The sequence below is a fragment of the Gordionus sp. m RMFG-2023 genome, chromosome 3 (genome assembly GCF_954871325.1).
Source record: "Gordionus sp. m RMFG-2023 chromosome 3, tfGorSpeb1-WG-v2, whole genome shotgun sequence".
NCBI lineage: Eukaryota > Metazoa > Nematomorpha > Gordioida > Chordodea > Parachordodidae > Gordionus > Gordionus sp. m RMFG-2023.
The window spans coordinates 43,238,205-43,251,698 of NC_088777.1; the positions used below are offsets into that span (position 1 = coordinate 43,238,205).

Here is a 13,494-nt window from a genome sequence, read left to right on the forward strand (position 1 = left end):
CCCCTTTCAAAAATTTGAATAGCCCCCTGAACGAAATAAAAATTTCAGATAGTTCTATTATGTATATTAGATATAGATTTGATATTATTTCAAAAAAATTAATAAGATTATATATAATTTTATAAAATGAGTGCTATTTTAATTGTTAGATCAATACTATAAATTATATTTTTACTATGAATTGTTATGTCACTAGAAAGGAAACGTAGGGGCTCGAGCCCTCTGAAAAATTGAAGAGCCTCCTCAAAATTTTGAATTTGTTTTATACCACTAAAAAAGGGGGTAGTTTAGGATAATGTTAGCTACAAAAAGGTAATTTTAGATAATGTTAGCTATAAAAATCGTAATGAAAAATAATAAATTTTTGAAGCCCCCTGCGAATTTAAAGGCTAGGACACCTCTGGTATAGGCTGTTGTTTTACCAAACTCTTTTTCTCTTATGTTATCGACGTCTAGTTCTTAGACTGTCGTGCGTACATGCAGCCTGCCCACAAATGTGGGAAGGGTTCCTCATTTTTTTCCCCTAAATTAAATATTCAGTTTTATGGGTTATGAGCAAAAGCTAGCGTAGCTGTGCTGCTTATCAACACTATAGGGCTTAGAGCTCTAATCACATGCTGATATAATTTAAATAATATAACATATCGCTAAATTACAGTATTACTATTTTTAGTTCAATGAGATTCTTTCTGCTTTTAGCAATTATATTAGACTGACCAATAATAAAACTGGACAAATATTTTACGGCTTTTTATCGACAAACCATATGCAAAAAAATTCTGAATTATTTACGAAATACACGGTTTATAAAAAAAGCAATTTATTAGTATTAATTATTTATAGGCCAGTGAATTAAAAATATTAGAATCAGAACTCGAAAGTTTGAAGGAAGATAGAAATGTAGTATTTATATTAATTTTCTTATATTTAATTATAAATAAAGGATATATACTATAACTTGCCCTTTTTGAATATTTTTGTTAAAAAACAAAAGCAAGATATTTTACCTATTCTAAAAAGTAATGAATAATTAATTATCATCAATAATTATATACAGGAGAAATTCAAAATCATAAAAATTCTTAGTCAAAATCAATAACAGTAATTATGTCTGGTTTTATCATGTTAAAACACATTAAACATTTAAATTTACAATATTTCATTAAAAATTTGCCCCAATTGTCACATATTATGTTTATGGAACCATCTTATTCACTTCAAATTTATCACAAATACTCATATGAATATAAAAATGGAAATTCAAATTGTGATGACCGAACTCATAAGAATTTACAAAACTATAAATTTAAGTGTAATTCAAATCAAAAGAACAAGGAAGAGTTAAAACTTATATTTTTTTAAATTCTATTTTTATATAGATTTAATTATCCATCAATTAGTGAAGAGACATTGTTAGCATTAGCAGAATATTTTGAATCTTTTGAAGAACATTGCGATTCAAATTATGATGTCACTTATAGTGTAAAGCAAATTAACTAAGTGTTTTTAAACCATTTAAATATAGGATGGTGTTTTGACCATTAATTTACCACAAAAACAAGGAATATATGTAATAAATAAACAGGCTCCAAACAGACAAATATGGCTATCATCTCCTATTAGGTTTATAATACCTTTATATTTTTTGATTTTTCAAAATAACTTTTACAGGTTAGACAAAATTATAAATATAAATTTTTTGTTAAATTATTTAACTATAAATAATTGGGTCAAAAATTTTAACATTTTAACTCATTTCTTCCTTTTTTAATTTATAAATAATTGGGTTTTTATTTATTCGAATAATTAGAAAGTTTGACTAAATAAATCTCTTTTTGCAATAAACCAATATTCTTTTTCAATGCGGTTTTCAAAATTTTATGTTTTTAGGCACTAATATATTTAATAGTAAACAAAGTTGGGGAGTAATTTTCTTGTAAAATGTTGCCCAATAAGGTCAGATTAAAATTGGTTAGTTTATAATAGAATTCAGCATATGTGTTTATATATAAAAATGGTTTAAAATAAATATTTGATATTAAATACATAGTTTCACAATGTAAGTCAAAAAACGGTTACAATATTAGTCAGCACCAGATTTGTTAAAGTAATACACTACTATTTTTAATAATGATTGCTAATATTGGGCTATTTTCTAAAAATAAATAGTAGCCCAAGCCCATATTTTAAAAAAAATTTGTCTGAACCCAAGCAAACATTTGGTCCAACCCAACTGCCTTACTAAATATTTTTTTATAATTTAAGTTTAAATATTATAATATCTAAGAAACAGTTAGAAATTATGTGTATTTATTCACATATTGCTACCATAAATAAAATTCTAAGGTTTCATTTTATTTATATGTATACATATAAATTTTATTCAGTTTAAATATAAAAATTAATGTTAAAATAAAATGGAATTTAAAAATTATTGTAATTACATAAAAATAAATTGCATTATTGATGTTAAAAAGGATATAATTATTTATATAGAGAGAAAATTTCTAAAAAATATAATATTGAACATGTTAAAAAGACATATCAATATCAGTTATTTTGATTGACGTTTTTATAGCAAAATTATTATTGAAGATATTTGTATCAGGGACCCAAAACAAGGACATTTTTGTTTTCTTGTTCCAGCCCAAAAAATTGTTACATTCCAGCTTTTGGAATGTTTCTAGAAAAATATAAAATTACATTTTTTTTAAATCTTCACATTTTAATTAGTCTTTATTTAATCATTAAATGAATCAAATATTGCATCAAACAAATATATTTTCCAAAAGACTATCATTTATATTGGTTTTTTTGGTGTTAGTATAGATTTGAGTGTCAAAAAACAACCTTAAACACTTACCTGGATACATGATATTACTAACACGATTTTATTGGATTTCCAGTCTTCTAGAAATTTTTTTTATTAATTTAAAATTTTATTTAATAAAAAAAAATTAATTTTATATAAAAAAACAGTTAAATAAATTTTTTTAATTTGATAAAAATGTTTCCCCTCTATTTTTTTTAATTTACTACTTGTATGGTTATTGTTATTACTTTTCTAATATTGTATAGTTTAATATGATTTATAATTATTTATTATTATTAGGGAATACCGATATTTTATATCGGATCGGGTCGATATTTCACTTATTTAAAAATATCAGTTATCGGCCAATAATATAAAATTTTTATATCGGATCCGATAAAAATGGCGTCTTTAACAAAAATTAAATGTTATAAATTTTTTTAAAATATTTAAAATCATTTATTTTTATAAATAAAATCGAAATCCATTGTTTATTTTTTTAATAATAAAAATTAATTAATAAACATTCTATCATATTGTTATTTTTTTTGCCCATTCTGTTTAAAAAAGTATGAAATAATCTCTTTTTAGTGAAGCTGGTGATATTGACAGTTACCATCGCCTCAGGCTGACATCTGATAAATTGAAAATTTTGGAATTTCTAAAAAGAAATCTTCGATATATTAATGTTAAATATTATTTTAATTATTTATTTTAAACTTCATAATATATTTGTTTATATTATATAGAATAATGCATATAAAAGTGAATTAACAGTAAAAATATTTTATATACTTTTAGAATTGCAATTTTAATATAAAATATAACTGATGATTATTATAATATATTCAAATGACATAAGTTATGATAGAGTTAAATTATAGATGTTATATTAATAAAAAGTATATTAAATTAAAACCATTGATCTTTACAGAATACAAAATTAGATATGATATCGGATCTATTTAATATCGGACGGATCGGTCTCCTAAAAGTGGTATCGGTACACCCCTAATTATTATAAAAGAAAATAAAATAACTTAATATATGCACTTGATTGATTAAAAATTTTTATTTTTTTAATTATAAAAATAAGAAATTTAGAAACTTTCAAAATATAAATTTACTCAAAGTTCCGTTCCATATCCCTGATTTATATTATTAATATTTATTTATTGGGCATCGGGTTGGACACCTATTACAACCTGACCCGAACCCGAGAAAAAAAGACTCCAAACCCAGGCTCCGATCAGGCTTTGAGCATCCCTCGCAGGCCTCAATAATAACGCCTCCTTTTTGGGGAGAAGCAAAGTAGTATACTATTTCACTACTTAAAAATTTTACATAATATATTGTACTATAAAAAATACTAAAATTTATTTATAATTTAAATTAACATTATATCTTTATATTTGTATTTCGAAACCTGCTTTATAAATCTAATTTATTAAGTAAATAAAAATATAAAATGCTGCCAATAGTGATACACGTGGAAGTGAATTTTAAGACAAACTATAACTGACATTACACAAGAAAAGGAATTCTGGAATTTTAGCTTAAATTTGTAAAATATTTTTAACTTAATATAAGCCAAGGACAATATATAAATAAATCAAGGAGTTTTGATGTAAAGATATTATTCATAAATTTAATGTTTTAAATTTAGAATGTCCGCACCTAAAATTCTAATTATTGAAAAATATATCGATAATTTTGGTGGACTAGAAGGGGCGACATCCATTTAATTTGATTCGTACAACATCCGACCAGATGTTTATCAAAAATTATCTGATCATAATTAATTTTATCATTTATACAGTTCGGCAAATTTCCTTGTTTGATAACTCCGAATTTATCAATCTGATTGCATCATCACTTGTTATATATAATTAGTGTCAATATTTCATCTAAAATAATATTACGCAAGCCTGAAGATTTTGTTTATGAAATCTTATAGCTTAGGCAATATTTTCCTGACAAAAATATTGAGTTATCCGTTTTTAAAAATCGTCTCAAAAGGAGCCGTTTAACAACACTAGGTATAATGATGATTATTTCATTATTAGAATACTAAAACAAATAATGTAAACATTTTTTTAATTATATTTTTACATGTTTAAATTTGAAAGGCTAATTATATATGGAATATAAATATTTAAAGTGGATAGCTAATAGTGCGCTACTTTTTTTGTAAAATTAAGAAATGGGTATTTTAATTTGGTAATTTGTTTTTAACCATTTTTAGCGGGCCAAAACGATATGATCTTGTCAACGGTATCAAATGGGTTTATGCCAGTGATGGAGTCAGCATGCATGAATTATTGAACAAGGAAATACCTACATTCATCAGCTCTAAAAAGAAAGATATAGATTTTACGATATTGCCTTTTGGAGGCAAGTCTTAATATTATATATTCTTTATAATTAAAGGCATAAATATGTGAGTCTAACACATCGCATTTCTCAATATTAGTTTGTATTTGTCTTTAATAAAAACATCAAAAAATTATAGTAAATTATTTTTAAATATTGCATCAGTATTTTGTCTCCTCTGAAATTTGTAAATTATATCATAAATTTTATTTGAGATAAATGCTAAAAAATTGAAATTACTTTTTTTATAGACAATTATTTTATATTTTATTGAATAAATTGATAAAAATTAATCATCAAAGAATGTGATTATTATTATAAATCTTTACCATTAAAGGTGCAACTAGCCGAATCAATGCATCAAATTATTATTATTATCCAAATTTATATGCATTTACTGCGTAAAATTTATATTATATTCAAGTCATAAATAATATTTCAGTTAATAAAAACATATTGTCATATAGCTGAGATAAGTAGGGCTAAATATAAAAAAAGTAAATAAAGCATCAATAGTTCAAAGGAGAGTCATATAAGGGCAAAGCTAATAGTTTGGCATGTCCTTAAAAATACAAATATATGTGACTTTTATCATTTCTTTGCTATAAGAGTATCGTATATACACATAACTTTTTACTCCTTTTTTAATTCTATTATTTCCCACAATAGGTTAATGTTGATATGTCAAGCTAAACTTTTTTATCATTACTTTCTCACCCAATTGATATAAAGGTATGTTTCAATCAATAAGGATTGAAAAATGTTTGCAAGGGCAAACTAGGAAGTAATTAGACTATTTTAGTGGCTGTTAAATTATGGCATTGATTTTATTTCCTATTATTTCCCTAATTTGAATTTTCTTTTCTTACTTAGATAAATTAAGTTTTTTAAGGGCCACTTAATTTATTTTCGTCCGGGGTAAATCTTCATACTATTTTGAGGGCGTTTTTTGATAGTTTATCATATATAACAAGAATAACTATTTACGAAAAAAATAACAATGATATTATCAGGATTTTATAAGCGAACTTGATTCAATATTTAATGCCTGAGATGCAAAAACGTTTTTTCCGACCCGAGTTCGCCTGCAGCATGGTGGCAAATATTTATTAGATTTATGCCCGTCTCGTAACCCGAATTTTATTTAAAAAAAGCCATTTATTTAATTCTCTATTTTAAATGTTGTATCCGAAATAATTTTTATAATTTAATGTTTCTAATCCATTTATTAATTCATTTTTTATTTAAAAAAATATATACTAATCATTTACATATAAATCTATATTAAAATAGAACATGAGAATTTAAAAAAAACGTTAATAAGATATAAAAATGCTGATTTTTTTGGAAATTTTTTTTCTTATTTTGTAAATATTTCATAATTTTGATAATTAACAAGGCAAAAAAATGGTAGAATAAATAAAGGAAATATGACATTTATACTTTTCAGGCTAAGAGGCCGGCGTATATCTTATTGATTAATCACTGAGTCTTATTAAATCTTTCAACTGAATCTTAGAAATCTTCCTTCAATTGAGCATGATAAATTCTAAATTATTTGCAATATTAAGGCTGTTTTTTTAAATAAAATGCAGCCTTGAATATTTTTTTAAGATTTACAGAACAATATCGATTATTCTTTTAAACATCATTCCGACCAGCATCCTGAGTTAAAATAGGAGATAACCCTCCTTGCTTTTAAATTTAAAATTTGCAAAATGATTTATAAAAAATATTTAAAGCCACTTTATAATTTGTTCATATTATCTTTAATCTCAATTTTTTTAAAATAATAGGCTTAGGGAGCTGAATAACCATAATAACGTTTGTCTTTGTGATTTAGGTCATCTCAGATGATTTTAAACACCCCTAGGTTTGATTTTATTTAAATATTTACAGTAATCCTCTAAGTTGATAAAAGATAGCAAAAATGTGAATATTATTCCTTCCATCACATATCATTAATGCAATGAATCTTTATTATTTAATTTGTTCTTTTATGCTATTCACAATAAAATTGAGATATGCTTGATCATTCGAATCCTTTTTTAATCCTGGGGTAATGGATAGTTCATAACTTGGCCCATACAACGGGAAATACTTGATTAAAATAATATATAATTTTATGATAATATGCATTACAGTGTGTTCTGGGATGTCATTATCTAAGGTCATATTACTTAAAGAAGCAACCAATTGAACCCAACATCTAGATGTGTCAGCAAAATTATAACCACCTGAATATAATATTTATTAGGCATAATAGAAGGTGTTAGAAATCATAATTTATCCATTATAATATCACTAAACATTAAACCAAAATATATGTAAAATAAGTTTATAGTTTTAAAAAATATACCCCCTCCAAGAATTATCAAAGGAATATTTAATTTTTGGCAAAAGTGTGTGTTTATAAAATTAACACAATTGATGATACTGGTAGGAGTTAAGTTGAAAACTTTATGAGGGTCACCTACCAAAACATCTGCTCCACATTGAATAATTATAACATCAGGAAGGTTAGCTGAAGACTTTTGATCACCATTTAAATCATATATACTTTCTATAACTCTGAGAAAAAAAACACACATTATATAAAATATATATGAATAAAATTAATGAATGTATTTTTTTTAAATCACAAGCTATTTAATTAAAAATAAATTAAGTTGGTCTTATTAATTCATGAATTGCAATATAATCTTAACCTTTTCATAAATACTGGTTTCAAAATTGCCTTACAACTAAAACTGTTTTTTAATCTCTGGGTTTATAAAATTTGAAGGAATTTGGGTTAATATGCCAATTATACCAGGTTCATATCTTTGAATTTGGGTAGGAAGCCCTGAATTTAACCATTTAGATATTATGTTTAAGTTAATTTTTTTTATATGTATATAATAATACTTATTAATGAATTCCCATTGGCTCACATAAAATAATTATATAAAAGGTTTTAACATGAAATATTACCTTTTAAACAATGCAAAATAATTTGTATCACAAATTCCTTCTTTAAGTGGAATATTTATATTAAATTTATTTTTTGAATTTGTCATGTTTATTTGTTGTGGTAATTGTCCTGTTCCAGGAAAGAATCCAGGAGAAAAATGATGAATGGATATTATTAAGATTGTCCCATTTGTGTTACAGTCAGAAAATGCTTCCTCCACTCCTAACATAATTTTTTATTCAACATTAATTAATATTATTAAAAATCATTATGTTTGTTTATAAGCTACTTTTTCTAAAAACAAATTAATTACTACCATTTTCAAAAAGTAATGAATTATTCACTCTCTATTTGACTTCATTACATTTAAATAATAAAACCCTTTTGATATAATAATCTCTAAATAGTGTACAAATTGAAACATTTTTATGGCACATTTCAAATAATATACTGTTTATTAATGTCAAACTGTGCACATACTAAAGATTTATGATAAAATTTTACCTAAAAACCAAAATCTTTTTTAAAAAAATCTCAAACTGGTTTAAATAAAAATATATGTACTATAAAATTTAATGTCAGGTATTAAATCCAAGGATTTCAAAACTTACCATCACAATGATGAAGATCTAAATCTATATATAAAATTTGAGTGTGAATTTTTTTCAAGTCATTAATACAAATTACAATGTCATTTACATAACAATAACCAGAAGCAGATGATCTTATATAAAATTAATTTTAAAATATTATCATTTTGTACCTTTGAGCATGATGCCATCCTCCCAAAAAATTGAAAATAATGGGTAATGGTATATTAATATTTTGGTTTTTCTTTGAATATGTATAAAGATTTGCAATATTTGAACAGGCCAAACTTGTCCCAGCAACATTTAAACTATATAAATAAGTTGAAGGTGATAAAACACAATCATAAGCTAAAAATAAGTTTAAAAAATCGATATAAGAAAAATATCATACATAATCCATATTCATCAAAAAATAAATCATTAAGCTGAAATTCCTCACTTGACTTGAAATCTCTAATTGACTTTGAGCATGATTTCAAAACTTCAATATAATCTGAAGAATGGAATGAAATTATATCTTCATCAAGTGCTAATTTTGCTTGTACAAATCTAAATTTAAATTAATGGCTTTATATATATCCAAACTTCAAATTAGTAGAAAATTTATAAGCTTGCATTAATGATAGTGTCATCTGAAACTAAATTACAATAGAAGCAATCAATATATATGTTAATACCCTCCTGAAAAATAACCTTTCAAGGTTCCCTATGTATTTTTCATACACAGGTATAATAAAATATGACAATGTATTAGGAGTTGGCATTTCAAAATTAAAATATCGCGGGATCAAAATGGCATAGGCTGCGCGCCCCCATTTAAGGGCAAATAGAAAATAAATTTTAGCGTGCCCCCATTTGGGGGTAAATAAGAATATTATAAGCTAGGTGCTCCCAAATGGGGTAAATAGAAAATATTAGGCAGCTTGTCCCCAAATGGGGGTACCTATTTTTAACTTTGTTTATTTTAAAAAATTTCGGTTTATGTAATCGAACCTAACTTAGTTTTTTTAAAAAAAACTTTCGGATTATGTAATCTAACCTATTTTTTGTACATTCTAACATTGTTTTTTAAAAATAACTTTGTTTTTTTAAAAAACAATCGGTATATGAAATCTAACCTATTTTTCCTAACTTAGTTTTTTTTAAAAAAACTATCGGTTTATGTAATCTTACCTATTTTTTTGTACATTCTAACATTATTTTTTTAAAAATAACTTTATTTTTTTAAAAAACGCTATCGGTATATGTAATCTAACCTATTTTTTTAAAACTAACTTGGTTTTTTTAAAAAAACTATCGGTTTATATAATCGAACCTATTCTTAACTTTGTTTTTTTAAAAAAACTTTCGGTTTATGTAATCGAACCTATTTTTAACTTTGTTTTTTTTTTAAACTTTCGGTTTATGTAATCGAACCTATTTTTAACTTTGTTTTTTTTTAAAAACTTTTGAATTATGTAATCTAACTTATTTTTTGTACATTCTAACATTGTTTTTTATAAATAACTATCGTTATATGTAATCTAACCTATTTTTTTAAAACTAACTTGGTTTATTTAAAAAAAAATTATCAGTATATGTAATCTAACCTATTTTTTAAAACTAACTTGGTTTTTTTTTAAAAAAACTATCGGTTTATGTAATCTAACCTATTTTTTTAAAACTAACTTGGTTTTTTTAAAAAAACTATCGGTTTATGTAATCTAACCTATTTTTTTAAATCTAACTTGGTTTTTTTTAAAAAAACTATCGGTTTATGAATAGTGTTGTTAATCGGCTTAGCCGAGTCGGCTCGAACAGAGCTGACCCAATTTTTTTGTATTTTTTTTCGACCTCGACCAGAGTTCTAGCCGAAAAAAATGACCTCGACCCAAAATATGGGTCATTTTTTTCGACTTAGACTTGAAGTTTATTTTTTTAAGGCCAATGTGTGAAAATATATTTTGTAAACATGTTAAATTAAAATTTCAGTGAAGATGTATCATAGGAAAGTGACAATTGTCTTAATCGTCATTTTTGAACATTTTTCAATTTTTTTTAGACAAATATAAATGGGTAGCAAACATGTTAAAATAAAATTTCATTGAAGATGTACAATAGGAAAGTGACAATTGTCATAATTGTCATTTTCGAACTTTTTTCAATTTTTTTTAAGGCAAATGGGTAAAAATATATTTTGTAAACATGTTAAATTAAAATTTCATTGAAGCTGTACCTTAGGAAAGTGACAATTGTCATAATCGTCATTTTTAAACTTTTTTGAATTTTTTTTAGACAAATGGGTAAAAATTTATTTTGTAAACATGTTAAATTTTAATTTCAGTGAAGATGTACCATAGGAAAGTGACAATTGTCATAATCGTCATTTTTGAACTTTTATGAATTTTTTTAAGGCAAATGGGTGAAAATATATTTTTTAAAAATGTTAAATTATAATTTCATTGAAGATGTACCTTAGGAAAGTGACAATTTTTATAATCGTCATTTTTAAACTTTAGACAAATGGGTAAAAATATATTTTGTAAACATTGTGAGATGTTTCTAAAAGACCGTTCCACCTCTGGTCTAAATCTCTCTTAACAGTATGACCTATATATTTAAAGCATACGTTAAAACTCCTAAAAAAATTATGCAATAAATTAGATAAATTAAAAAATTATAAATAATAACATTATTTTACCAATTTTGAACCACAAGATGCAACTTTGTAGCAATGTATAAAAGGGACTTTTTTCTGAAATTGGGTTTGCACTCCTACATTTTGGTCAGATATGACGTTTGCACCATCATATTCTTGGCCCTTATATTCGTTGAATTAATATTTAACTCATTTAGTTACTTTAAAATGCAAACGACAATACTTTCAGTAGAAAGGCAAGACACTGTAAATTAATAATTTCTATTCAATTTTTTTGGAGTTTACCACAAAAAATATTGCGAATATTTATGCTCAGGTTTTCACAATCTGATGAATCTTTTATCTGGTAAGCGGGAAATAATTCCCTGAATAAAACCGGAAAAAAAATCCCCTGGAAAATAATTCCACAGAAAAATATCCCAATAAAAAATATCCCCTGTGAGATAATTCCTCGAAAAATTATTCCCCGGGAAAAAAATCCTAGGAAAATAAATACCCGGAAAAAATAATCCCGGAGAAAATTTTTCCCTTGAAAAATTTCCCCGGAAATTAATTACCCAATTTTTAGATTTTAAATAAAATATAGGTGAAAATAAAATCCCGGAAAAAAATTCCTTGAGTAATTTTATTTTAAATTATCAAAAATAACCGCCGTTAAAATAAGGAAAATATTTCTAAAAAATTATATTCAGTATTTTCTGAACGTTGAGTTATTCTTGATGTTTGAGGATTTTTTTGAGCATTATTTCTGTTTTAATTCTAAGCGATATAAATCTTAAAATATGAGAATGATAAATCGGTTGATAGCTATGAAACTTTATAATTTTCGACAGATAAAAAGTATAGATATGTGACATCTTGGAAAGAAAAAGAAAACCTGTTATATTTTTATAAAATAGATGAAAATTAAGTTTGATTAAAATGGTCAGTTTTTTTCATTACTTTTGGCTGTATTTATTTAAATTGGGCAGTAAAAAATATAATTTAGCAATTTTATGTTGATTAGAAAGAAATAACATTAAATACTTGAATAAAATAATTTTTATCAAATAGAGGAGCCTAGGTTTAATTGCAAATTTCCTATTTCGCCACAGAATTTATATATATAATTATATCTTTTAATAGCCCATCATTAGCATAAACACAAAATGGCCTTATTTAAGGGTTAGTAAAAGTCATGCTATTATGCCAATTAATGACAAATATCAAATTTATGACATAGAATACATTATTATTTTATATTCTATCAGAAAAAGACTTCACATATTGCATAACAAAATGATACCAATTGAAAAATTGGCCAACTATTTTTGAAGGCAATTGTGTGAAGCCTCATTTTTAATATATCTCTAAAAACTTCATGGAAATGATTAATAATTTGTATAAAAATAAATATTTATTTATATAAAAATATGATTTCCAATAAATATATAAGTTGATGAAAATGTGTAAAAGTAAACTAGATTTATTTAACCTTCGTTTTATTATTTAAAACCTGAAATCTTATAAGCAATTTGAATTTAATTAAATTAGTGCTAATCCGGGTCAAAAATGGTATGAATGTATAAATCCGAGCCAAAATAAAAAATCTGCCCTTATTATTACTTAGCTTAATAATATTTTGCTTAATATCACAGAAACTAGGTATCCAATTGGTTTATTTTATAAACATTGATTTTTTAAATTTTACCAAACCTGGGGGATAAGGCCATAACATCATACATTATATTGGTTAGGGTTAATTAATAAAAATTTGGTTAGGTTAAATATTAATCACAAGTTATTATTCATAATTTTGTTTGACAATTTTATTTGGAAAAATATAACCTCAAAAATTTTTAATATTAATTTGGGGATTTTTTTCTTTCTATTTTGTTAATTTTCTAAAAATATTTTAATATTTTATAGGATCAAAAATAAGGGGAAATTATTTTTAAGTTAATTTTTTTTCTGTAACTATTTTCCTGGGAATGTATATTACCTTCTCATCTTGCCCAGTCCCCATTTTTTTATTTATATTAATTATCCCAATTATAATATCTGCAGTACTCACATCTACAATGTATAAAAATCTAAATTAAAGCTTTTTTATAAACCTAATATGTTAAAAGACTAAGATAAATATGAT

The 13,494-nt window shown here is 24.4% G+C and overlaps 2 protein-coding genes across 2 annotated transcripts; one reads left to right on the forward strand and one right to left on the reverse strand.

Moving 5' to 3' along the window:
* Positions 1–745: 745 nt before the first annotated feature.
* LOC135926353 (frataxin, mitochondrial-like) lies at positions 746–5,353 on the forward strand. The gene is made up of 7 exons (XM_065462196.1): positions 746–802; positions 844–900; positions 944–1,019; positions 1,058–1,340; positions 1,380–1,482; positions 1,526–1,623; positions 5,058–5,353. Exons 4-7 carry the CDS (start codon positions 1,108–1,110, stop codon positions 5,215–5,217), a joined length of 594 nt encoding a protein of 197 aa, XP_065318268.1. The 5' UTR covers positions 746–802; positions 844–900; positions 944–1,019; positions 1,058–1,107; the 3' UTR covers positions 5,218–5,353.
* A 1,750-nt stretch (positions 5,354–7,103) lies between these two features.
* LOC135927002 (histone deacetylase 8-like) lies at positions 7,104–9,199 on the reverse strand. The gene is made up of 8 exons (XM_065462935.1): positions 9,191–9,199; positions 9,120–9,153; positions 8,902–9,076; positions 8,750–8,862; positions 8,159–8,360; positions 7,545–7,756; positions 7,328–7,422; positions 7,104–7,285 (listed from the first exon to the last, which is right to left on the reverse strand). The coding sequence occupies exons 1-8, from the start codon at positions 9,197–9,199 to the stop codon at positions 7,166–7,168; spliced, it is 960 nt and encodes a 319-aa protein (XP_065319007.1). The 3' UTR covers positions 7,104–7,165.
* Between the last annotated feature and the right edge of the window lie 4,295 nt (positions 9,200–13,494).

Excerpts from the sequence above, each read along its gene's own strand:
- LOC135926353 (XM_065462196.1), top strand. The coding sequence starts at position 1,108 with ATGTCTGGTTTTATCATGTTAAAACACATTAAACATTTAAATTTACAA. Across the intron at positions 1,341-1,379 it reads AATCAAAAGAACAAGGAAGA|ATTTAATTATCCATCAATTA; the intron begins GTTAAAACTTAT and ends ATTTTTATATAG. Across the intron at positions 1,624-5,057 it reads TGGCTATCATCTCCTATTAG|CGGGCCAAAACGATATGATC; the intron begins GTTTATAATACC and ends AACCATTTTTAG.
- LOC135927002 (XM_065462935.1), bottom strand. Across the intron at positions 9,077-9,119 it reads TTTTGATGAATATGGATTAT|CTTATGATTGTGTTTTATCA; the intron begins GTATGATATTTT and ends ACTTATTTTTAG. Across the intron at positions 8,863-8,901 it reads GGATGGCATCATGCTCAAAG|ATCATCTGCTTCTGGTTATT; the intron begins GTACAAAATGAT and ends ATTTTATATAAG.